At 51.0% G+C, this 24,336-nt stretch overlaps 1 protein-coding gene across 1 annotated transcript in view; it reads left to right on the top strand.

Annotated features, from left to right (window-relative positions):
* JAKMIP1 (janus kinase and microtubule interacting protein 1) overlaps positions 1 to 24,336 on the top strand; it is a 153,636-nt gene that overhangs the window by 124,327 nt on the left and 4,973 nt on the right. Inside the window, exons 12-19 of the mRNA XM_070371875.1 lie at positions 1,150 to 1,212; positions 3,146 to 3,244; positions 6,072 to 6,173; positions 6,908 to 6,961; positions 7,489 to 7,554; positions 14,461 to 14,529; positions 15,884 to 15,961; positions 19,370 to 19,573. Coding sequence (XP_070227976.1) covers positions 1,150 to 1,212; positions 3,146 to 3,244; positions 6,072 to 6,173; positions 6,908 to 6,961; positions 7,489 to 7,554; positions 14,461 to 14,529; positions 15,884 to 15,961; positions 19,370 to 19,573 — 735 coding nt within the window. The remainder of the gene's footprint in view (positions 1 to 1,149; positions 1,213 to 3,145; positions 3,245 to 6,071; positions 6,174 to 6,907; positions 6,962 to 7,488; positions 7,555 to 14,460; positions 14,530 to 15,883; positions 15,962 to 19,369; positions 19,574 to 24,336) is intronic.

The raw sequence follows: 24,336 nt of genomic DNA on the forward strand, positions 1-24,336 counted from the left end.
GGACCAGCTCAGGTGTGCTCCAGGTGCTTTTCTGTCGGTGATAACAGATGTTCAGTTAAGTCACTCAGTTGTGTCCAGCTTTTTGTAACCCCATGGACTGCAGCACGCCAGGCCTCCCTGTCCATCACCAACTCCCAGAACTTGCTCAAACTCATGTCCATTGAGTCAGTGATGCCATCCAACCATCTCATCCTCTGTCTTCCCCTTCTCCTTCTGCCTTCAGTCTTTCACAGCATCAGGGTCTTTCCTAAGGAGTCGGTTCTTCCCATCAGGTGGCCAAAGTATTGGAGCTTCAGCTTCAGCATCAGTCCTTCCAATGAATATTCAGGCTGATCTCCTTTAGGATGGACTGGTTGGATCTCCTTGCTGTCCAAGGGACTCTCAAGAGTCTTCTCCAACATCAGAGTTCAAAAGCATCTGTTCTTTGGTGCTCGACTTTCTTTATGGCCCAACTCTCACATCCATACATGACTACTGGAAAAACCAGTAGCTTTGATACAGATGAGCTCCCTGAAATTTAGGGAACATGAGTGGAGGAGGAATGCACTGCAGACCTGCCAATTCTCTTTTTCAGAATTAAACGTTTAGAGCAGTGGTCCCCAGTCTTTTTGGCACCAGGGACCAAGTTTATGGAAGACAGTTTTTACCCTGACCGGGGCGGGGGGTGGTTGGTTTCAGGATGATTCAGCACCTTATATTTATTGTGCTCTCTATTTCTAGTCTGACTCACTAGAAAAGACCCTGATGCTGGGAAAGATTGAAGGTGGGAGGAGAAGGGGACGACAGAGAACGAGATGGTTGGATGGCATCACTGACTCGACGGACATACGTTTGAGTAAGCTCTGGGAGTTGGTGATGGACAGGGAAGCCTGGAGTGCTGCCATAGGGTTGCAAAGAGTCAGACACGACTGAGCGACTGGACTGACTGATTTCTAATCTAAAGCTTCCACTGATCTGACAAGAGGTCTGGTTCCCCGGCCCAGAGGTTGGGGACCCCTGGTTTAGAGGGACAATGAGATCATTCTAACTGCTCTCCTTCTCTCTGGCCTTTTCATAGAAAGGTTCATATGAAGTCACCTTTCCCACTGATGCTTTGTTACTTAGCTGTCTGCTTCAATGAGTATGAACATATTTAGTACTTTTCCTTAGGATTCCAAATGGGTTGAAGAGAAGCAGCTACTCATCAGAACAAACCAAGACTTGCTGGAAAAGGTACGTGGCACCAACACCCTGAGCCCTGCCCCAGCCGATCATGGAGCCCGAGGCCTGCTCCGGCCGCCGGAGTCTCACCCACGCCCGTCCTGAGGGCTCCTACCCACCGGTCCTGTCTCTGTCTTCTGGGTCGGGGCCCGAAGAGCTGGTTTGCAGACGTGGTGAGGCCTGCCAGTCCTCCTTATGCTGGGCTTCCAGGCCACCTCTACCGTTGCCTTGGATTCCAGACCACTCCCCAACCCCCCTACCCCCACCACCTGCTCCCCAGGCAGGGGTCGGTGGGCAGATCCTCGGACAGTCATGGTCCAGTTCATCGACTGGAGCCCGTGGTGCTGGCAGAGCCGAGCCTGTCCTTCCCTTTGTGGTCATGGAACTTGTAGGGAGTCGGCTTGAGTGGTAAATCTAATGCTTTGGGACGAGACCTCAGCTTTATCTTTTTCTTATTTGTGAACAATTCAGTGATTTTTTTTTTTTTTTAGTAAATTTACTGAGTTGTGCACCCAGCCCCACCATGCAATTTTTAGAACATTTTCAGCCTCCCTTAAGGATCCCTCTTGCCCCTTTCTAGTCACCCCTGTCTCTCACCCCTCAGCCCCTGGAAACCTGCTTTCTGTCCCAGCAGATTTGCTTGTTCTGCACCTTCTGTCCTGGTGGAAGTGGACTGTGTTAGGCCTTAGCTTCTAAACATCCTCAAATGTCCCAACCGGACAAGCCCAGCCTTGCCTCCTTGGGGGGCGGCGGGGTCCTGTCCCAGCTCTGTGCTGACCTGTCGTGTGGCCGTTCATTGTCCCATGTCCCTCCACAGCATCTGGGGCATTGGGACAGAGCTGGCCACTTCCTGTGGGGCGGCTCCAGGCTTTGGGAGAGATTTCGGATCCCTGGTCCTTCTGGCTAAATTCTGAGAGGCCCGGAAAACTCTTATGCTGTTTCCAGATGTCCCCCTGGGGGAAGTACCACCCCATTAGAGGTGGGGAGGCAGGAGTAAAGGTGACCATGACCCACCAGTGAAAGTGAAAGTCGCTCAGTCGTGTCCGACTCTTTGCAACCCCATGACCATACAGCCCATGGAATTCTCCAGGCCAGAATATTGGAGTGGGTAGCCTTTCCCTTCTCCAGGGGATCGTCCCAACCCAGGGATCAAACCCAGGTCTCCCGCATTGTGGGCAGATTGTTCACCATCTGAGCCATCTGGGTAGCCCAAGAATACTGGAGTGGGTAGCCTATCCCTTCTCCAGCGGATCTTCCCGACCTAGGAATCAAACTGGGGTCTCCTGCTTTGCAGGCGGATTCTTTACCAACTGAACCATCAGGACCTTCATTTCCATGTATTGTCTTGGTCCTCACTGCAGGCCGCCAAGTGGGGGCTGCTGTGTGCCTCCATGTCATCCAAGGAGCTACATAGCTGGCCCAGAGTCTCCCAGTGGGTTTGGGACCCAGGCAGCCGGACTTCCCAGACTTTCAGATCTCCTACTCATAGGAGCCCTCTGGGGAGTCCAGGACACCTTCCTACTGCAACTAGCCAGGCCCTGGGTGGGCTAACTCTGGGAGATCGGGATAGAAGGAATTCAGACAGGCTTGGGGATCATTGTTGCTTCCCCAGGACTGACCTCTAGGAAGGGACTCAACTGCTCTGTGCCTTAGTTTCTCCACCATTTGTGTATTCAGCAAATACCTGGCCCCCATACAGGGCCAAGCTTGGGCTGCAGGGACGAAGCAGGCACAGCCTCTAATCTGGGCCATCCCAGCCCCTGGAGCAGAAAGGGCCCACCGTGCACACCCACTGAGACCCTCCCCTTCCCACCCTACCCCTGATAATGGCCCCTGTGTACCCAGGCCAACATCCCGGGGGTCTGTGATACGGGACACGTTCTCACGGCCCCCGATAAGAAACAGTGCTTCTCCCGCCATTAACCCCCAGGTGTCTCTGGTCTAGATTTACAGGCTGGAAATGGAAGAGAACCAGCTGAAGAATGAAATGCAAGATGCAAAGGATCAGAACGAGCTGTTAGAATTCAGAGTGCTAGAACTCGAAGTAAGAGACTCTATCTGTTGTAAACTCTCAAATGGAGCAGACATTCTCTTTGAGCCCAAACTGAAATTCATGTAAAGTCCCAGATGTTTTTCAAGCATGTGTAAGGGGACCTGTGACACTTGTTTTCTTTTCTTTCTTTCTTTTTCTTTTCTTTTCTTTTTTTTAAATCTGTACATTGAGAATAATTTCACTGCCTTAATATGTTCTGAAGAGAATGCTCACCGAAGTCCTTGGACATGTACCAGAGCTAATCTATTTATTGCCTACGGCTTGTTTTTGCACTTAATAAAATAATTTGTTTTTGCAATATTTTGCCTTTTTTATTTGTGTTTCATTTCCATAACTACTTCTTTCCTGCATGCATAGTCACCTGGTATGCCTTCTGCAAACGCGGACAGAAGCACTGTTGCAATTGATAACACACCTTTTTAAAGTGACCTTGCATGCATGAATCTCACCTTTTGAAAGAGCGGGGTCTGACCTGGCCTGCGGCTGACCTCATAATGTGTTTACTGCTAGTTTGGCCTGTTTTCTCTTTGCCAAGGTAAACACAAGGTAAGTAAACAGGGTAAGAGGAGGTATTTGCAATAGGTAGTTGAGAAAGCTTGTAACATTACTCCAACTCCTTGACGCAGTGAACGCAAACTCGAGCAGTACTGGACTAAATATGTCTGTAACTCAAACTGCAACTCAGGATGATTCCCTTAGCGTGAAGGGAGATTGACTGTTGTCCACAGGTAGAAATCCTGTTGCAAACCTTCAGTGACGTCCCAGATACACAGAGCTGGATCCAGGCTGAGGACATGGATGGTTTTATTGCTTCCAACTGGAGCCCTGCCTCGGATATGTTACTGTATTGCCTTGCTACCACCTGACTTCATAATCCTTTTTCGTTTGTTCGTTTCCATTTCAAACGCATCTACATGTGACACATCGCCTGAGTTTGTGACTGGTTTTCTCTAAGCATCTGTGGTGATACGGCTGTCCTTTCCCTCAGCTGAAGCCTTTGCATGTCCTGAATCCTCGGTAAAAGTGAGCTCCTTGGCTATGTTGGTGTCTCTCAGATTTCGTTTTCTCCTCTCAGCTTCAGTTAAAATTCTGCTTTCTCTAGAACAGGGCTTCCCTATGGCTCAGCTGGTAAAGAATCCACCTGCAATGCGGGAGACCTGGGTTCGATCCCTGGGTTGGGAAGATCCCCTGGAGAAGGGAAAGGCTACCCACTCCAGTATTCTGGCCTGGAGAATTCCATGGAATAGTCCATGGAATAGTCCCTGGAGCCACAAAGAGTCGGACCCGACTGAGCCACTTTCACTTCACCTCACTTCCCCGGGGCATCTCATCCTATACTTTGTTGTGCTAGCATGGACCGTGGCCTGTCTCAGAGCCAGGGCTGGCCGTGTGATTCAGCTCTTGTCTAAACATAAACTGAGTCCTTCGTTCAGGCAGCAGAAGTAGAAGTTAAGAAAGATTATGGTGACTATTTCTACCCCTGTCAGAAAACCTTTCACGGCTCTTTGCTACCCGCCATTTCTCATGAGAATTCCATAAGCATTGATCACTTTACTAGAACTTTCAAGTGTTTCCACCATCCTTTGGAGGAGCCATTAGAAATCAGTTTTCTGACTTTCATTCATATAAAACATGAGCTTTCTTGTGTCAGCTTTTCTATGGAGACCCCCTGTAAGTAAGTATTACAGGTAGAAGAGACATCTATAGACATTGTGAATGTGGTTGTTCGAGTCTAATGAGGGAAATAAGGTTTTCTATCTAAACTGTTTTAAACCAGGTTAGCCAGATTGGGGCTTCGTGGAAATTAATTGAATTAATGGCCCCGCCCTTCCCTTCTCCTTTAGAGGATCTGATTAGGGACCTGCCATCTAGTGCTGCCTTGGCTACATTTCTTAGTTAACGGCTAAAAAGTAACTCTTTGGTTCTGTGGCTCGATTCTGCAGCCGTGGTCCAAAGCAGGCTTACTGACTGTAATTTTGAGGAAATAAAAGCAGTTTGATTTCAAGGTATCATTTGGTGAGGTCTTGGCTGCTGGCTGACCTATCCATTGCTCGGGGTTTAAAGGCGGCTCTGTGTAGGAAACGCAATTGAGACCAGAGTACTGTTTTGCTGCTGTCCTTTGTTTCTGTAAGTAATTGGGCAACTCAGTTCCTTTTTAAAAATCTGTCACTTTACCTATGATTAATGTACTACTTCTGGGGAAATGCTTGCTCTCCTTTTTTAGTAGTTGAGATTTGACTTATCAATCTAAGGCAAGGGTCATTGGAAGGTTAGTGCAGATCAGAAAAAAAATTTGTGAACAAAGTCAGAAGATCGTATTGAAAAAGATACGAAGCCAGGGTCTGGGGTCTGGCCTTGTCACTCAATTGCATGGGACCTCGGAGGGGTCCTGTCTCACAGCCTCCTTCTCTCTGTCCACAAAACGGAAGCATTCACGGCTGCCTCCTGGGGTTATGTGAGGATGAAGTGAGCTAACAATGACTTCTATTGAAATTTCCCACGATTGTTCTTCATCGAGTGTTTAATGATGATTGTGTGACTTCTTGGGCTTTGATCAACAGGTCCACTCAGGACACTCTGCTAACCATTTCTTCCCAGCTGACTAGGTTAAGAAGTAACCCAGTGTCAGCAGGGGATCCGCTGCGGGGCAGACAGGACAGCATCTCTACCATCGACCAGACCGTAGCCTGAGTGCGCACTTACTAGGAACACCTTTGCCAACTGGAATTCCTTGGTTTTTTGCTGAATAACGTGGGAAAATGACAAGTGGTGAAATAATACAATAAAGTTCTGTTTTTAAACCAAATCTTTTCCCCAGGAGAGAGAGCGGAGGTCGCCAGCATTTAACCTCCAAATCACCACCTTTCCCGAGAACAACAGCAGCGCCCTCCAGCTGTTCTGTCGCCAGGAAGGAGTTAAGGTAGCGTGCCCGGGGGGGTGCCCCCACTCTATTATGGCCATGGCCCGCTCGCCCGAATGCCAGGCTCAGCTGGAAAGGGGATTGTGTGCCTGTGCCAGGACTAGAATTGATTTTAATAAGATACCCCCCTGTCGCTCCACTCTGTTTTGAAAGTCAGAGTTTATTACTCCAGCTGGGTCACTAAATTTGTATTCACGTTAAAAAGAGCAGAGGCATGGGATACAGCCTTGAAAGCAAACCCCACCTTGGCCACTTCCTGGCTCTGGCCCAGAGCCTGTCTGACCGTCAGTCTCTTTATCTAGGAGATCTGAGTGGCAACACCCACACCGTGAAAGGGGTGTGACAGTTTTTAAACTAGATAATGAACCTGAAGACTCAGTGAAGTGCTCAGAGCATGCTGAGTGTTCTAGAGACGGGAGCTGGTGGTGGTTCTCACAACCGTTGCCCATGACCCTGGAATCCTGCTAGGCCCGCGGGCACAGAGAGGTCCTTTCGACTTACAGGATCCCATGAGAATTTCTAGAAAGCAGTGTTTGTGCTGGTGTAAAACTCAGCCAATACACGGCAGTTAGCAGCCCTCTCTACTTGAAGGGACCACCAAGAATAACTCTCCGCCCGGCCTAAGAGACAAGGAAGGGAATGGTGTCTTACAAGGAGTGAGGGCTGTGGCCCCAGAGATTGGTGTGGATGGCCTTTGTAGCTCACACAAAATGAACGTTGGACATCTTTTCCAGGATGTGAATATTTCTGACCTTATGAAGAAATTAGATATCCTTGGCGATAACGGGGTAACTATGAGCGATCGGTTTCCGGTTTCGTGTCCTTGTTTTGATTCGGGTGTACTCTGTCGTGGCTTTTGTTTCCGTTTTTGTTTTAATTTCTTCCTGATTTAAGAGATCGACTAAGTACAATGTAAGGCTTTTGTATGGCCGTGTTCCTGCGTGGGTGGCTGGGTCCGCATCCGTGAGAAGTGGGGTTCTGAAGTTAGGTCATCCTGACAGCGTGTGAGTAATGAGGGTTAAAAAGGCCTAAAAATAAATGCCCGGAAAGAAAGTGGAAGCACTCAAGATCTCTGAAATCCCAAAGTGAGACTTTTGCCTTCTTAAAAGACTGGGCTTGAGCGAGGCCCTGTTTCTAAAAGGCTCGGGGACGCTGTGTGAGGTGTCCCCACCCCCGAAGGGCCGGTCCTCAGACCTGTCACTTCTGTGAGTTGGGGCTGACCCTGGGGAGGCCACTTTCAGAGTCGCGTAGGGCTGACTGTCTGCACGGGATGTGGGAGCAGTGTAAAACGCCCTTGCCCGTTTTTGTGTTTTAGAATTTGAGAAATGAAGAACAGGTTGCAATAATCCAGGCTGGAACTGTGCTTGCCCTGTGTGAAAAGGTAGAGCCCAGCGGCATTTCTGTCCATACGCCTTGTCCGAGCTTCCTGGCACCATACAAGAAACTCTACATTGGCGTCTCGCTTTGTTCTGGAAGCATGGTTCTGGTTTCCTGTCTGCGTTTGCATGCGCACGTGCACGCCTGTTTGTTTTCCAGGGGAAAGTCACTCATGCTTATGGTAGAAAGCTTAGAGACGGAGAAAGAAAATCAAAACTTCCCTCGAGGAAACCCGTCTGCGACAGTTGGTTTTATTTCCAGTTTTTTCCCCCCATGCCCCCTTTTTTTTTTAAACAAACAAACAAACAAACTTTGGGTTCATACTTGACTTTAGCTTTTAATCCTGCTTCATAAGCTTTCCCCCATGAGATCGAACGGCCCTGCATCATTCTACCTACAGCCACGCCCTCAGTTAAATATTCTTCTGCTGTTAACATATTAGAGTATTTCTGTATATCATCATGCAGCGATGAGCAAGCATCTTTAATCATAAGTTTCTATCTATGTTTTAAAACACTTCCACAGGATAGATTCTAGAAGTGCGATCACTGGGCCGATGGGTAAGAGGGTTTTTAAGAGCTTTGACACTGTTCAGTCGTTTCCAGAAAAATGGTACCAAGTCGCCTTCTACATGAACGCTACCACTGCCGGTTTCTTGTTCAGCAAGGCATATGTGGCCACTAAGAATTCTGCTGATAGGATAGGCAAAGATCATACGACGTCATTATTTTAATTTTCATTTGTTCAAGTGCTAGTGATGAATTTTTTGTGTATTATCCATTTTCTCGTTCCTTGAGAATTGTAATTACGTTCCATTCCGTTTGTTTATCATCCATTCATAGCTTCATTCAATCATGCCTTCATCTATTCACTTATTTAATATGAATTTGGTCATAATAATGGTTTTTCTTACTGACTTCTCTGTGAGGTTTACATGCTAAAGATAATAACTTTTGCCATATTTATTAAAAAAAATACATTCCTGATTTGCCTTTTACATTAATTTAGGGTGTTTTAAGACATCCCAACTTTTCAATGTGGTCTTGTCTGTGGATCTTTTTCTTGTAAACGTGAGTTAAATTTTAAAATGCTATTTTTATAGTGATGAAGTCTTAATGATTTTAATCAGGATTCCTTCCAGAATCTTGGAGGACATTTAAAATGTAAATAGTTTTTTTTTTTTTTTTTTGCCCCTGAGAACCTGTCCAGCCTTCCCTGTGCACAGGGCCCTAAATGTTGGCAACAGACTTACGGCAAAGCCTTGCTGAGGTCACACAGCTGGTAAGTGGCGATGCCCACGTCACTGTCTCAGTCACCCGGCTGAGTCTGCATTCTCAGGTGAGCGGGGGTGAGGAGGACTCACACCTGGCTGGCTGTTGGCCCCTCAGATGCAGGTGATGGTAGGTGACAGGGACATGGAGTGCATTCCGAAAATATCCTCTCAGCAGGAGGGCCAAATGTGACAGTGTAGCCTCCTGGGGGTCATGGAGAGAAGCCGGCAAGCGCTTTCAGTTTATACCATGTTCATTCCAACATGCACTACCCAGCTTGCCTGGAGGATGTGCCCAGGGCTCCCTTCTGGTTCCCCAGGGGCCCCTCCCAGGCTGGCTCTCAGCTCCACACCCGCTAACGGCAGGGGCTGCTGCAGGCCGGCCCCTCCATCTCCCTGATCCCTGAGCCTTGCTGGTGAACATCAGGACTCCAGGACACGGCACTTTTAACTGGGACCAGGCACCGCTGCCAAGCACCTGGGACCAGGCTGGGTACTGAGAGGTGACTGATCCATGTATAAGGATGGTGAGCAAAGAGCAGGCAACACCAGGGACCAGGGTGGGGCTGGAGCAGTGGGCCTGGGGAGGGAGTCTCCCTCTCTTCTACCCCCTCGAGCCTCTTGGAGGGTGGCAGGCTGTCTGGAGTCCCCAGCCCTGCCAAGAACAGCCTCTGCCAGGTACCAAATTCTCCCACCCGGACCCTTCTCAATAAACTCCTCCCCACATGCAGCAAACAGAGGTCTTTATAGACTCACAGCCTTGGCCCTGCCTCTGACCCTTGGGGCTCCTCGACAGTTGTGCAGGGTGAGCGGCATAGATCCCTTGTACACCGTGAACACGGGGCCTGCCTGGCATGCGGCTGCTATCTACTTTGACCCTGTCGCCCACTCCTTGCCCACCTATAGCAGCCCCTGCTGGTCGCTGATCATAGAGTCCCAAGTTGGACGGCCAGCACCATGCTCTGCTTCCTAAATGCAGAGACCTGTGCCAGCCGCCCTTGCCTAGCAGCTCCCCCTGAAATCCCACAGGGGTGGCGGCAGGAGTGATGGTGCCCAGGGTTGGCACACTACTCAGGACTGGTGCTTAGAAGCACCAGCACTGGACTCTGTGCCAGTGAGAGGGGCCCAGCTCCCCATTTGGGACAGTCCGTGGAGACTAGACTTAGAGACAGATGTCCTCTCATTTTCTCAGGGACATTTCTCATTTCCTCTGCTACGTGTCTGTGATTGAAGCCCCAGTGCTTGGGAGGTGCTGTGTCTCCCTCTCAGAGAGAAATGGCGCTGAGAGCGCACAGCCAGAGGAAAAATGGGTCAGTGGGACCCCTGGAAGCACCTACAAGTCAGCCAGGGTGCCCAAGTGTCCTGTTTGCCTGGGATGTGGGATTTCAATGCTGAAACAGGGACAAGCTGGACACCCTGGAGCTGACAGGTGCTGTAGGAAAGCTGGCAGTGGGACCCAGAGCCCCAGTGACATCCTCAGCCAGCCCCCTCAACCAAGTCATACGTCATTTTGAAAATTGCCATTCAATTCTGGTATCTGACCAAACTGAGGTTCACTTCAGTTTTCTCTCTAACAGCACGAAATCCCTTTCATAGCCTGTGAGCAAAGTGCCAGTCAAACTAGTTTGCACGGCCCCAGGCATTCCTAGGGGTGCTGGTGCTAGGTGCTAAGTCACTTCAGTCGTGTCCGACTCTTTGTGACCCCATGGACTGTAGCGCACCAGGCTCCTCTGTCCATGGGATTCTCCTCCCAGTGGCCATTCCTCCTCCAGGGGATCTTCCCAACACAGGGATCAAACCCATATCGCTTATGTCCCCTGCATTGGCAGATGGACACCAGAGCCACCTGGGTGTGCAAATGGGGTCCTGCCTGGGCAGCTTGCCCTTCTCCCGTCACCACCTGGGGAAGCCCTGCTCCTGCTGGAAGGTCTGGCCCATCTCAGCACCCGCCAGACCCACCTCTGGTCAGCGGAGTCCAAGATCAGGGGTGTTGCCTTGCTGCCTGCCGCCCACCACCACACAGAGGCTGAGCAGAGAACACGGGATGTCCGCGGCATACAAGCAATCACAAATCACTCCTCACACAGGTCAAATCCGTCAGAAAGATGGACGCTTTTTAAAAATCCAGGCTCTCACTGGGAACAACGGACTGGAGAAGGTGGCTTAGGCCACAGGAAAGTTTTCTAGTAGTTGGCCCAGAGTCAAGGCCTTGGGACCCTTCTCTGAAAGGAGGGTTGGGTCCTAGAGGAGGAAGTTCCCCACCCCTGGGCTCTGGGACCAGAGTCCTGCACTGGTGGGCAAAGTACCCACTGGGTGAGGGGTGCACTGGCCATGCCTCCCATGAGAGGCCCTCTCCTCGTGCCCTGTTCACTTCTCCTTCAGGGTTTTGGGGGCAGCAGGTGCCCTGTCCCCATGTCTCTTCCTCCTGGAGGATGGCACAACCCTGAACATCCAAGTTCCCTCCCAGAGCGAGGCCCCATAGACATCTGGTGGGATTCTGATATGAAGTCCGTGTCCTCACATGCCCGGGTGCCCAGGGCCAGCACTTTCTGTCCTGACTTTACTCCCCCAGTGGCTGGAAAGGACCTGTCAAATTTTTCTGTGTGTGTGCCTGTTGTGAGTGGGCTTCCCTAGTAGCTCAGCTGGTAAAGAATCGCCTGCAATGCAGGAGACCCTGGTTTGATTCCTGGGTCAGGGATATCCCCTGGAGAAGGGATAGGCTACCCACTCCAATATTCTTGGGCTTCCCTAGTAGCTCAGCTGGGAAAGAATCTGCCTGCAATGCAGGAGACCCTGGTTTTATTCTTGGGTCAGGGAGATCCCCTGGAGAAGAGATAGGCTACCCACTCCAGTATTCTTGGGCCTGTTGGTTCAGACGGTAAAGAATCTGCCTACAATGTGAGAGATTTGGGTTCCATCCCTGGGTCAGGAAGATCCCCTGGAGGAGAGCATGGCTACTCCGATATTCTTGCCTGGAAAATCCCCATGGACAGAGGAACCTGGCAGGCTACGTCCATGGGGTCAGAAAGAGTTGGACACGACTAAGTACAGCACAGCTAATATACAAAGCAAAATTTTTTAGTTTTTTTTAATGCATAATGTGCATAGCAAATCCTTTTTCTTAGCAATAAGAAAAAAACTAGACATCATGTTCTATAAAAGCAAAGAGCAGCTTGTTGTAAGGATTCGAAACTGGACTCTTTTTCCATTTTAGTTTATTCATTTTATGACTGCTTGCCTTAGGATAGTACAAAGAAAGTCTTTTTCATTTCTTGTAAAAAATATGTTTCCCAGTTTCTAAGACACTGCACACCCGCTCAGCCTAGTCTAAGGAAATGCTGCGTTGGGCACCTGCTCCCGAGGCTGCCTCTGTAGCCACCCTTGGGGGCCCAGCAAACGTGAACTCTAGGGGGAGGCTCTGTGGGTGCAGCTTTATCCAGGCTTGTTCCTGCTATGGAGCCAGCAGGCGCCCTACACTTTCTCAGCCCCGTATCCCCCTTCCTTCAGGAAGTGACTGTCAGGGTCTTGCTTCAGGCCAGACCCCGGGCTGGGTGAGGAAACTTAACAGAGCACACCCCATGTGGTGGGACAAGGGAAGCAGCAATCTGTCAGCTGAGTGCTGTGCCGGAATCTGTGGAAGGCCTCGGACCGCACAAACTCAGGAAGCAGGGCAGGCTTCCTGGAGGAAAGAAAGAAAGAAAGTGAAGTCGCTCAGTCGTGTCTGACTCTTTGCGATCCCATGGACCGTAGCCCACCAGGCTCCTCCGTCCATGGAATTTTCCAGGCAAGAACACTGGAGTGGGTTGCTATTTCCTTCTCCAGGGGATCTTCCTGACCCAGGGATCGAACCCAGGTCTCCCGCATTGTGGGCAAATTACCGTATGAGCCACCAGGGAAGCCTTCCTGGAGGAAGCGACACCTAACACAGGTCCACAGGTTAAGTAGGTGTTATCTCTATAAAGACCCCAGGCGGAGGCTGGGGATGGGAGAAGTGGTGACGTTCCGGGTAGAGACAGGAGGTGGGCAGAGGCCCTGAGGTGAGGGAAAGCGGGGCTGTTCCCCCAGCGTTGTCAGGAGCTTGGGGGGCTTTAAGTGGGAGCAGGGAAGGTCCACAAGTAGATGCTAAGTGTTTCTGAGGGAAGGCACTGGCCGAAGGGGATTTGGGGTAAGACGCGAGCTTAGAGGCTGAGAGGGGGGCCTGCCTTGGGCGGTGGCAATGGAGAGTGGTGGGCGGGGTTTTGAACCAAGAGGAGGTAGAACCAACAACGGGAAGTGAAGGGGGAGGAGCTATGGCTGCTCTCAGCTTTTCCTTCCGGGGTCAAGGTGAGATGGGGCCCTTCCCTATGGAAGTGGGCCAGTGAGCCCTTTCTCTGGGGCTTAAGGAATTGGGCTGTGGGAGACATGTTTGGATTAAAGGGGGCATTTCAGAGACATTTCAAAGAGGGAGAACCCATAAGGGAGGGGAGAACCCCAGAAGGAGGACCCCTCGAGGAGAGAGGATGACCAAGGACAGGGGCTCTGAGGGCCCCAAGAGTCCTGGAGGGGCGGCCATGTCCAGAGGAGGAGGAGGACAAGGGGTCTGGGGTGTCGGGACGGGCCCGTCCCCAGGTGCTTGGCCGGCAGGCCCCAGGGCAGGGAGGTTGTCTGTTGGCTTTAGTAACGAGGAGACAAGGGGTCTGAGGCGTTGGGACAGGGCCGGTCCACAGGCGAGTAACAGGCAGGCCCCATGGCAAGGAGTTCGTCTGTGGGCTTTAGCAACGAGGAGGTGAATATTCATACATGGTGTCAAACCCGACCCTCCTGGACACTCTAAAACATTCTCCACAGGGTGTCACCCAGTTACCTGGACCTCTCCCCTGGCTCTCAGGTGCGCTCCTCGTAAAGAGACACCTGCATGCCCACACTTAAGGGGCAGCTGCCTGTGCCCGCTCACCCCCAGCCCAGACCTGAGGAGGGGCAGACACACCCCCATTACCAGCCCATGCAGGTGCCCCCACGGGTTCTCTCAGGCCATCACAGCCTGCTTGTCAGAACCCCCTTCATTCCTGCACCCCATGGTGCCCCTGGCTGTTCAGACATGCCCCACGTGGCTGCAGGGGGCAGCTGTAGGGGTGCAGACCTGCGGGCAGGGTACAAAATCCCCACTTCTCACCTGTGTGACCTTAGACAAGTGACTTAATTCAGCTGCTGTGTCCTTACCTGCAACATGGAGTGACGCTGCCTTCTCCACAGGGTGGTCATGAGGGGGCTGGGTGAGGTCCCAGGCGGGAAGCTGCCAGTACACGGCAAGGTAGAACCCAGGGAGGCTCGCTTGCCCACCTGGAGGGCTCTCAGGGCACACACTTGCAGGCTTCCACACGGATCCATCGTGCATACCCACCACCTCCTCTACATACAGGCTGACCTGGACACACACCTCACACCCACCTTCACGTACATATGCACACGTGTGTACCCATGATTCCTGAGCAAACATCTGTTGAAGCTGAAACATCTGTGCAGACTATGAAATTCCATTTCAAGGACCACCATGGGACATATGGGGGGACCCCTCTGGGCCAGGAGCCTCCTCGAGGAGGGCGGCCCAACGATGGGCACTGGTTCTCACTAGCTGCGCCCTCTGTCCCTGCTGTTTTCCAGTGGCTGAAGCAAATAGAGGGAACGGAGGCGGCCCTGACCCAGAAGATGCTAGACTTGGAGAAGGAGAAGGTAAAGGACATGCCCCGACCCTGGGAGAGAGGGGGTTGACAGAGCGCAGATAAGTCATTTCCCGGGAAGGATTTACGTGTGTTTTGTATTGATATGCATGCATTTCTAAATTTTGCTTTTGCTCTCATCCCTATCCTGTGTGGTCATCATCCATTCACTCAGTTATTCACTTGATACATATTTTTGGAGCCTCTGTGATCCTGGAAACTATGACAGTTTTAGGGGTTCAGTAATGAATAGCAGGGTCCCTGCCTTGAGGGTCTAGCCCGAAAGCCCATGGGGACATGTGCATGGGAGCGGACAGCCACAGTGCAGCATGAGAACCTTAGGAGAGGCAGATCAGTGGTATGGAAGCAAATGGACCAGGGGTTCTGGAGACACAAAGAAGGGGCTCCAGTCTTCGCTTGCCCCTTCCTGGACATGAGTTTGGGAGAGACACATTGGACCTCCTTTTTCTTATGGCTAATGGGGTTTTCTATTTCCATCTCGATGAGCTGGAGGGATGAGCAATGCTGGACACATAGCCCATTATCACACAGTGCTTGGCACCTGTGGGCACCTGATTAACAGTGATGGTAGCTATTCACCAGGGCCCCTGGGCATAGAGCAGGATCTGTCATACTCAGTCTGGGGACGTTGGAGAAGGCTGCCCAGAAGAGATAGTTCTTGAGCTTTCAAAGACCAATTTCCCCAAGTAGAAGTGAGGGGAATAAGGAAGAGCCTGAGGCCTGGAAGCTGCGTGTGGCATGGGAAGAGCCCTGGGCTGAATCCCCAGGCTTGGGTGTCTAGTCCGCCTCCATCACCGGTGAACCGTGGGATCTAGAACAAGGCACTGGTCCTCTCTGGCCCTCTGTTTCCTCCTCTGCAAAACCAAGTGGCTGCAACAGCTGAGCTCTAACCCTGAAACCCTCCAGTCAGTTCTGGAGAACTCATGCTTGGGGGGACTGAGTGATGGAGGGTGGGGAGGACATGTCCAGCAGGGAGAGTACCCAGGAGGTGGGTGATGCTGCTGGTTGGGGGAGAAAGAGCCACATCAGAGAACTATTGAGATAGTCTTCAGAGGGATTCCTACAACCTGGGCTTGGGGAACCAGGCCAGGCACCCAAGAGGAAGGAAGCTGGGGGTGTGGGGAGAGGCTTGATGGAGGTTCCTGGGCCTGGGAGGCTCCTTCTGGGGGTTCACACAGGAGCGACCAGGGCAGACCTGACACCCCTTCTCACCTGAGCACCTGATGGGTCCCCACCTCAGTGGGACTGACTCACTCTTTAGCGAGTGTGAGTAGGCTGGCTCTGAAGAGCTGCCTGGTGATGGGTCCTTGTGCTGATCTTGACCTTGGGCACCTCCTCTTTTTCAGGATCTGTTCAGCAGGCAGAAGGGCTACCTGGAGGAGGAGCTGGACTACAGGAAGCAGGCCCTCGACCAGGCTTACCTGGTAGGACCGGAAGTGGGTTGGATGTTCTGGTTCTTTAGACTTAGCACTACAGGCTGCTCTCCCTTGGGGGCTGATGGCGAATGTGGGGTCCGTGCGGTGCTGAGTGGGCAAGATCCCAATGCCACCTCCACGTTTTGGTTTCAACCTGAACAACTGTACAGATAAATGGTCACTTTTTCCAAGTCAGTCATGATTTTTCCAAAATATTTACTTAACTTGATCATTTTCTCTGGGCATACTTATTCATACTTATTCAGTTCTGGGCTTCCCTGGTGGCTCAGACAGTAAAGAATCTGCCTGCAATGTGGGAGACCTGGGTTCGATCCCTGGGTTGGGAAGATCCCCTGGAGGAGGGCATGGCAACCCACTCCAGTATTCTTGCCTGGAGAATCCCCATGGCCAGAGAAGCCTGGCAGGCTACAGTCCACTGGGTCGCAAAGAGTTGGACACCACTGAACGACTCAGCACACACACTCAGTTCTAGTAACCATTTGAAATGAAGGAAAAGAAACTTTCTGCTTATTAATATTTTTATTAATATTTATTTACATGCTTAAAGCCCAAAGCAAGTTTTCCCATAAGTAGCAAAAAGAGACGCTCACAAAGGAACACAGAAGTGGGACTTGCCAGGCAATTCAGTGGTTAAGACTCATGCTTGCACTGCAGGGGCATGGATTTCGATCCCTGATTGGGGAACTAAGATCCCACATGCTGCATGGCGTGGCAAAACTATCTTTTTAAAAACAAAACACAGAGGTAAAGCAGTGAGTGGAGGGCAGGTGATCATCAGAACAAGAATTATTTGTCATGAGGTTCTGTGCAACATCAAGCCTGGGTCACAGAACCAGTTGTGGGCTTCCAGGTGATGAGTGTGAGGAGGGACCACGCTCAGGTTCATAGGTCATATGGCTTTGAGGGGGCGTTTCCCGGATGTTCCCCACGTCAGAGAGAACTCTGAGCTCAAGGCTGCTTTTTCAGGAAGAAGCAGTGAATAGCAATATCTGGAGCAAGACTTTGCCTAGATCATTTGTAGCTAAATCTTTTGACAAAGAGGGTTTCCACCTAACAAATGCAGAATCAATAACTAAACATTAACTTGCAATCCCCACTTCCATAAAGACAGAGAGCAGGAGGCTGGGCTTAGCACAGGCAGGACATTCTGGACGTGAAGGCTGGTCAGCCTCCTCTTGACCCTTGACCCTTCATGTCCAGGCTCCGGAGGCTTGAAACCCCAGGGCAGGGAGCCGCAGATGGTGAAGGTCGGGAAGGTTTCAGCCTCATCAAGACAAGGTGTTTTCCTCTCGATTGTCATTTCTGGGCATACAATGTTGTAATGGTGGTCAGAGCAACTGAAAAATGAGACCATGTTCATTCTTTTCTCCCTCTCTTTCGCTTTTTTGGGTTTTCCTTGATTCTATCTATCTATTCTATCTTGATTCCATCCTTTTGCAAATACCCTTTCTTGCTGCATTGTACACCATCTCTGTGCTCCCCTGGGCTTCCCCAGTAAGTTCCTAGGAATACTATTTCAGGGGATAACAAGAAAACCTGTGGCCAGAAAAAAAGAGGGAGAGTAATTTTGTTGACCTCTGGCTCCTTAATATGCTTAAGGATGGGCTGAGACTCCAAGAGGAACAGAGGAAGTCATATGTCAAGTTCACAGGTTCTTGGGCCCTCTTCTCAAGGGACATCTTGCAAGGCTGGTGTTCCCCAGCACACTCTGGGAAACTCGGTGTCCACCCTTGGCTGTCAAAGTGCTGTGTGCAGAAAGGCCCTGGGGGACCCTGAGAACCCGAGTCCTGGTTCTGCAGAGGAGACCCCTGGGCAGGCTGATCCTGTTGCTGGGTAGAAGCAACATTCTTACCTGAAGAACATTCCAGGAGCTTCTCTGGTGGTCCAGTGGTTAAGACTTCGCCTTTTAATGGAGGGGGTGTGGGTTCTATCCCTGGTCAGGGGGCTAAGATCCCATATGCCTCAAGGCCAGAAAACTAGAAAAACCACGGGGGCAAAATTATGACAAACTTAATAAAGACTTTAAAAATGATCCACATCAAAAAAAAAAAAAGGAAAAAGACTATTCCAAAGCCTCGAGTGGGATTTCAGGCACATGTTGAGGTTGGAGCTGTGATCAGTGTGAGGCTGACCTGAAGAGTCAGGGAAGTAAAATGCTCCCGAGGGTGGCAGTGCCATGTGCCCAGGCAGAAGCGAGGAGAGCAGGTGCCAGACGCACACCTGTGTTCCTTTGTCATCGTGCAGAGTGAGATGGCACAGGGCCACAGTGAAGCTTCCGGAATTGGATGGTGAGATCCTGGCTGGAAACTGGCCACTTGGGGGTCTCCTAGGAGTTCGGCTGCTGAAGGGGGGCAGCCAGCAGGCACAGGCAAGCTCCCACTCCATGGGGACCCCTTGGCTGTGTCAGTGGACACATTCCCACCTTCTAGTTTCCTGGGGTGATCGCTGGAATTGGGAGAGAGGAAGCCAATGCCTATTGGCTAAAATTGGTCTGGTGGGCCTGGAATTCCCTTGCAGAGTTAGCACAGCTGTGCTGAAACGGGGGAGGCTACAGGAGTAGATGGCCACAGGCACAGAGGGCTACCTGTGTTGACCCCCTGCTTCATACCACTTCCTGCCTCTTCCTGGCAGTTTCCATTAAAACTGGTTGTTGGCCGGTAGCATCTTGGGAAAACAAGGAGCTGCTCCTAGCAAGAGATTCAGGTGGGGATTTAGGGGAAAAGAGAAGGAAATACTGCTTTCTCTCTTTCATCCTTAGGTATTCCTATAAGGTAACTGTATTTAAGTGTCTCACCGTGAAGTTGAAAAGAAGTAACTTCCTCTCAGGATGAAAACTCCGAGCTTTCACAAAGATCCCCTCCATTGGCTACTAATCTCTTATGTGCTTCGCTAACCAAGGGAGTCTTGCTTTTTGCGGGGAGGAGGGAGCAATGAGGACATTGCCCCCAGTTGCTTGGGGTTGAAATCGCTTTTCTAATGAGCCAGCTGAATGCCAAGTGCCTGCAATTTGGAACACATTTTCCCACGCTACTCCAGATAAAAGAGATTTGTTTCCCAAGCTGGAGACAGTAAATTGGAAGCCAAGGATAAAAATAAAGACGAGTCCAATCAAACCTCTCTTTGAATCAGATATTTTAAGAAGGGATTATGACTATTTTTTCTTTATCTGTGGAGAGCAGAGCATCTTGATTGAATAGAGTAAGACATGTTCTCAAAACTGTGTGCAGGGAACTGGAAGGGGCTCCCTCACCCCACCCCGCTCTGCTCTGCCCGCTGCATGCCTCCCCACCCCGCCCAAGATCCCCCAGCTCAGCCTCGCTCAGCTGCAGTGTCCTGGGGTTTCCTGCCGCCCCCACCTTGTGACCTCCCACTGTCTGTGTCATGTGGGTCGCTCAGAAAATCCAGGAGCTGGAGGCCACGCTGTACGATGCGCTGCAACAGGAGCCGGGGCGGAGGGCCAGCGAGGCGCTGAGCGAGGGCCAGCGGGAGGACCTGCAGGCCGCCGTGGAGAAGCTGCGCCGGCAGATCCTGCGGCAGAGCCGGGAGTTCGACAGTCAGATCCTGCGGGAGCGCATGGAGCTGCTGCAGCAGGCCCAGCAGGTAGGGGAGGGGCCGGCAGGGGGAGGGGCCTAGCTGGTAGGGGTGGGGCAGGCAAGTGGGGGAAGGACTGGTAGGGGGAGGGGCCCAGCAGATGGGGGAGGGGCCGACAGGTAAGGCAAAAGACAGGCAGGGAGGGGCAGGGGCCGGCAGGGAGGGGAAGGCCCAGTTGGTAGGGAGACGGGCCGGCAGGGAGGGGGAGGGGCCAGCAGGTAGGGGGAGGGGTCAGTAGGTAGGGGTGGGGATGGGCATGTAAGGGGAGGGACCCAGCAGGGAGGGGAAGGGGCAGGCAGGTAGGGGGAGGGCCCAGCAGGTAGTGACAAGGACCTGGCAGGTAGGAGCAGGCGCCCCGCCGGGCACCTCTGTCCATCGTCTCCACTTCTCCACCCCTCCTGCCCGCTGTCGGAACACTGACACCTCTGAGGGCCCATTCGCTGGAGAGCTGGCCGTAAAGCAGGTTTCCGTGAAGTGGGGGTGTCTTCCCGTGGACGCCCTCATAGCCCGGCGAACCCTCAGTGATGGAGGGGGGGTTGCTCACGGGCACACTATACCGCCCACTGTTTCTAATCATACATTTGAACAAGGTTCCCACCCTGCTAAATGATAACACAAACCAAAGCGAGGCGTCCCCGCTTCCTCCAGCATCCGTCTTCTGTTTAAACTCAGGTTCTTGTAACAAGGGGCGCCGGCTGGCCGGTTTACTTTGGTATTCCTAAGTGTGTGCGACGTCCTGTGTGAGCCTCTTGTGCTGCTGAGCACACGGGGGCCTGGTTCCCAGGACCCGTCGTGCTGCTGGAGCTGAGGCGGCCCCAGGGTCTGGCAGACCTTGGAGGCTCACTGCTTTAGATCTCTTACCCCATGGCACTCCTGCGGGTGGGACGATTACTTCCGTTTCCCTGATGCGAAAGCTGAGACTCAGGAAGGTTAACTCATGTGCCTGAAGGCTCAACAGCTAATAAGGAATCCTGCCAGTGAGGAAGGATCTAGATAACCACTGGGAATCGATGGCACCGAAGGAGAGGGAGACAGAGAATTGGAAGAAGGAGCCGGTGGAGAAGTGCCTTCTGTCCGAGGCAGCAGAGGCCCCGGTTAGGACTAAGAAGCGAGGATTCCCATTGAGTGCAGAAAAAGGGGTGCGGGGGCGGGGCAGGCACAGCTGACTGCATTTGGTTGAGGAGTGAAAGGGTCGTGACCAAAGGCGAAAGGGTAACTGGAGGTATGAACTCGAGCTCTTCATTCCATTCTTGATTTGGGCGAAGGGACTCCGGGCAGCCCCTGCAGGAGCCCCTGGGCTCCTGTGCTGCTGTGATATGCTCGCCAGCTACTGAGCTAGCCAGCTCTGATGGGCGTGGCTCCTGAGCGACCCGCCTCTGATGGGCGTGGCCCCTGAGCCGGTCTGATGTCTGGCACCTGCTAGGTGTTGGCTGAGCACCTGGAGCTGCAGCACACACAACACATACAACACACAACTTTCAGAGCACGACACAATATAGCACATATAACACACGACAAAACACAGCACAGCACCGTCAGGGCCTCTGGCAGCACTCGGCCGTATCTGACCCAGCCTGGGGCACCGGATGCCTGATTTGACCAGGACACATCCGAGTTTGCCATGGGCTGCAGCGGTCTGTCTTGCCTGCATCTAGCCCATGGGATGCAGTGACGTCACCAGTGTGACTCCTATGGACGTTTTATTTTTCAAGCACTGTTAACTAAGGGGAAAAGTGGATGTAGAGGGCAAAAAATCAATCAGCACATGGCCCCTTTCCCAACAGACTCATTTGGCACATTTACACCATGTTCTGCTGTAGTGCAGATTGGAGTTAATCCACTCATGCCAGCTTGCTTTGTCCTATCCCTCCCCAACCGCACAACCTCTGTCCCAGCCAATCTATCCACTGCACCCCAGAAGGCTTCCTAACACAGCGTAGCACCACCCTTCCCCAAAGACCCACCCTGGCTCCCCAGTTCCCAGAGGATGAAGCCTAGGTTGCATAACCTGACATCCTGACACCCCTGGGCCCGGTGCTCACCTCTACAAATGCATCAGCTGCTTTTCTCACCAGCTTTTCCTGCTCCATGTCACACTGTTTCCATTTGTAACTTTTCTGACATTTGCATGCCAGGCACTGTTCTCTGGGCTGGGGACACAGGGCTTGCCCTCTTGAGGCTTATATTCCAGAGCAGGGAGACAGACCAGTGCTGGCACTTAGAGGAGGCTCCATAAATGTTGGTTCATTGAGGGTCACACCAACCCTCTGAGTGGGGGCCATTGATGCAGTTTCACAGGTGAAATGAGTGAGGCTCAAAGAGGGTAAGCAACTTGCCCAAAGACATAGCCAGGAAGTGGCAGAGCTGGGATGTGATGGCAAGACTCTTTTGAACACTGCCCCTTCCAGCCTCCCATAACCAGGTGAGAGGCTGACCCTGGTTATTTTTTTAAAAAGTCATGAAAGACTAGAATGAGAGTCAGCTTCTCAGGCTGATTTCTTTTTAGATAAAGATAATTTTTTCACTTAATCTTTTTTTTTTCTTTTACTTTATATTGGGGGTATAGTTGGTTTACACTGTTGTATTAGTTTCAGGAGTACAGCAAAGTGATTCAGTTTTACATATACATATTTCCACTTTTTTCAGATTCTTTTCTTATATAATTTATTACATAATGCCGAATAGAGTTCCCTGTGCTATACAGTAGGTCTTTGTTGATAATATATTTCATATGCATATGTTAATCTCAAACTCCTCATTTATCCCTCCCACCCCAACTTTTCCCTTTGGTAACCATAAGTTTGTTTTCAAAGTCCATGAGTCTGTCTCTGTTTTGTAAGTAAGTTCAAAAAATGGACAAATGATCTAAATAGACATTTCTCCAAAGAAGACATACAGATGGCCAAAGAGCACATGAAAAGATGCTCAACATCACTAATTATTCAGTTCAGTTCAGTTCAGTTCAGTCGCTCAGTCGTGTCCGACTCTTTGCGACCCCATGAATCGCAGCATGCCAGGCCTCCCTGTCCATCACCAGCTCCCGGAGTTCACCCAGACTCACATGCAAATCAGAATTACAATGAGGTATCACCTCACACTTGTCAGAATGGCCATTGTCAAAAAATCTATAAACAATAAATCTGAGGAGGAGATGGAGAAAAGGGAACCCTCCTCCATTGTTGGTGGGAATGTAAATTGTACAGCCACTATGAACAACAGTGTGGAAGTTCCTTCAAAAACTATACATAGAATTACCGTATGACCCAGCAATTCCGATTCTGGACATGTATCCATAGAAAACCATACTTTGAAAAGATACATGCACCCCAATGTTCATGGCAGCACTATTTACAATAGCCAGGACATGGCAGCAACCTAAGTGTCCATCAACAGAGGAATGGATAAAGAAGATGTGGTACATACATATAATGGAATATTCAGTTCAGTTCAGTTCATTCGATCAGTCGTGTCCGACTCTTTGCGACCCCAGGTCCATCCATGCTGCTGCAAATGGCATTATTTTACAGATCAGCTCACCAAATTCAGTTCAGTTCAGTTGTTCAGTTGTGTCCGACTTTTTGCAACCCCATGGACTGCAGCACGCCAGGCCTCCCTGTCCATCACCAACTCCCGGAGTTCACTCCATCGAGTCCGTGATGCCATCCAGCCATCTCATCCTCTGTCGTCCCCTTCTCCTCCTGCCTCCAATCCCTCCCAGCATCAGAGTCTTTTCCAATGAGTCAACTCTTCGCATGAGGTGGCCAAAGTACTGGAGTTTCATACTCAGCCATTAAAAAGAATGAAATAATGCCATTTGCAGCAGCATGAATGGACCTGGAGATTATTATACAGAAGTAATATCTCTCTGTCTGAAGTAACTCAGAGAAAGACAAATGCCACATGACATCACTTGTATGTGGGATCTAAAAAAATGATACAAAGGAACTCAGACTGATTTTCAAAGCCCAGAAGTTGTTCCTGGGAGATTTTTGCAAACCCTTCGAAAACTATAAGAGGTTGTCCCCCCCTCCATGTGGCACTGTGATTTCCAAGGCACTGTTCCCTGGGTGCCCATTTCACCCCCAGAGTCACAGGGTCACAGTGCAGTTATTACAGAAGAGGGATTCCACAGAGAGATTAACTGATTACATGACACCCCAAAGCCCACCAGCTGGTAAATTTGGGGCCTGGGATCCAAACCGGAGTCTAGCTGAGTTTGTGCTCATTCTTAGACGATCCCCGCCTTGCAAGGGGATCCTGAGGAGCGGTCACTGTCTCCCTCAGGCGGAAGAAGGTTAGAAACATATCCAGTCTCCTTTATGGAGCACATACTCTGCCAACTTTACTCTAAGCATTTTGAACGGGCCTCCCTTGTGGCTCAGCTGGTAAAGAATCCGCCTGCAATGCAGGACACCTGGCTTTGATCCCTGGGTTGGGAAGATCCCCTGGAGAAGGGAAAGGCTGCCCACTCCAGTATTCTGGCCTGGAGGATTCCATGGACTGTACAGTCCATGGGGTCACAAAGAGTCAGAGATGACTGAGTGACTTTCACTTTCTTTTTTTTATCAATTCACTCTATTTTGCTGCCAGTGTGATCTTTCCAAAATCAAAATCTCATCATTTCCCTACTTAAAACCCTTCGCAAACTCCCCATGACACCCCTAAATCTTCAAGCTCCTCACCAGAAAGCTTCTCACTGGAACATTCAGACCCTCTGCCCCCTGGCACCCCCAGCTCCCTGCACACACATCTCATTCCTTCTGCCTGGATTC

This window comes from Bos mutus, chromosome 6 (genome assembly GCF_027580195.1).
Source record: "Bos mutus isolate GX-2022 chromosome 6, NWIPB_WYAK_1.1, whole genome shotgun sequence".
NCBI classification, from domain to species: domain Eukaryota; kingdom Metazoa; phylum Chordata; class Mammalia; order Artiodactyla; family Bovidae; genus Bos; species Bos mutus.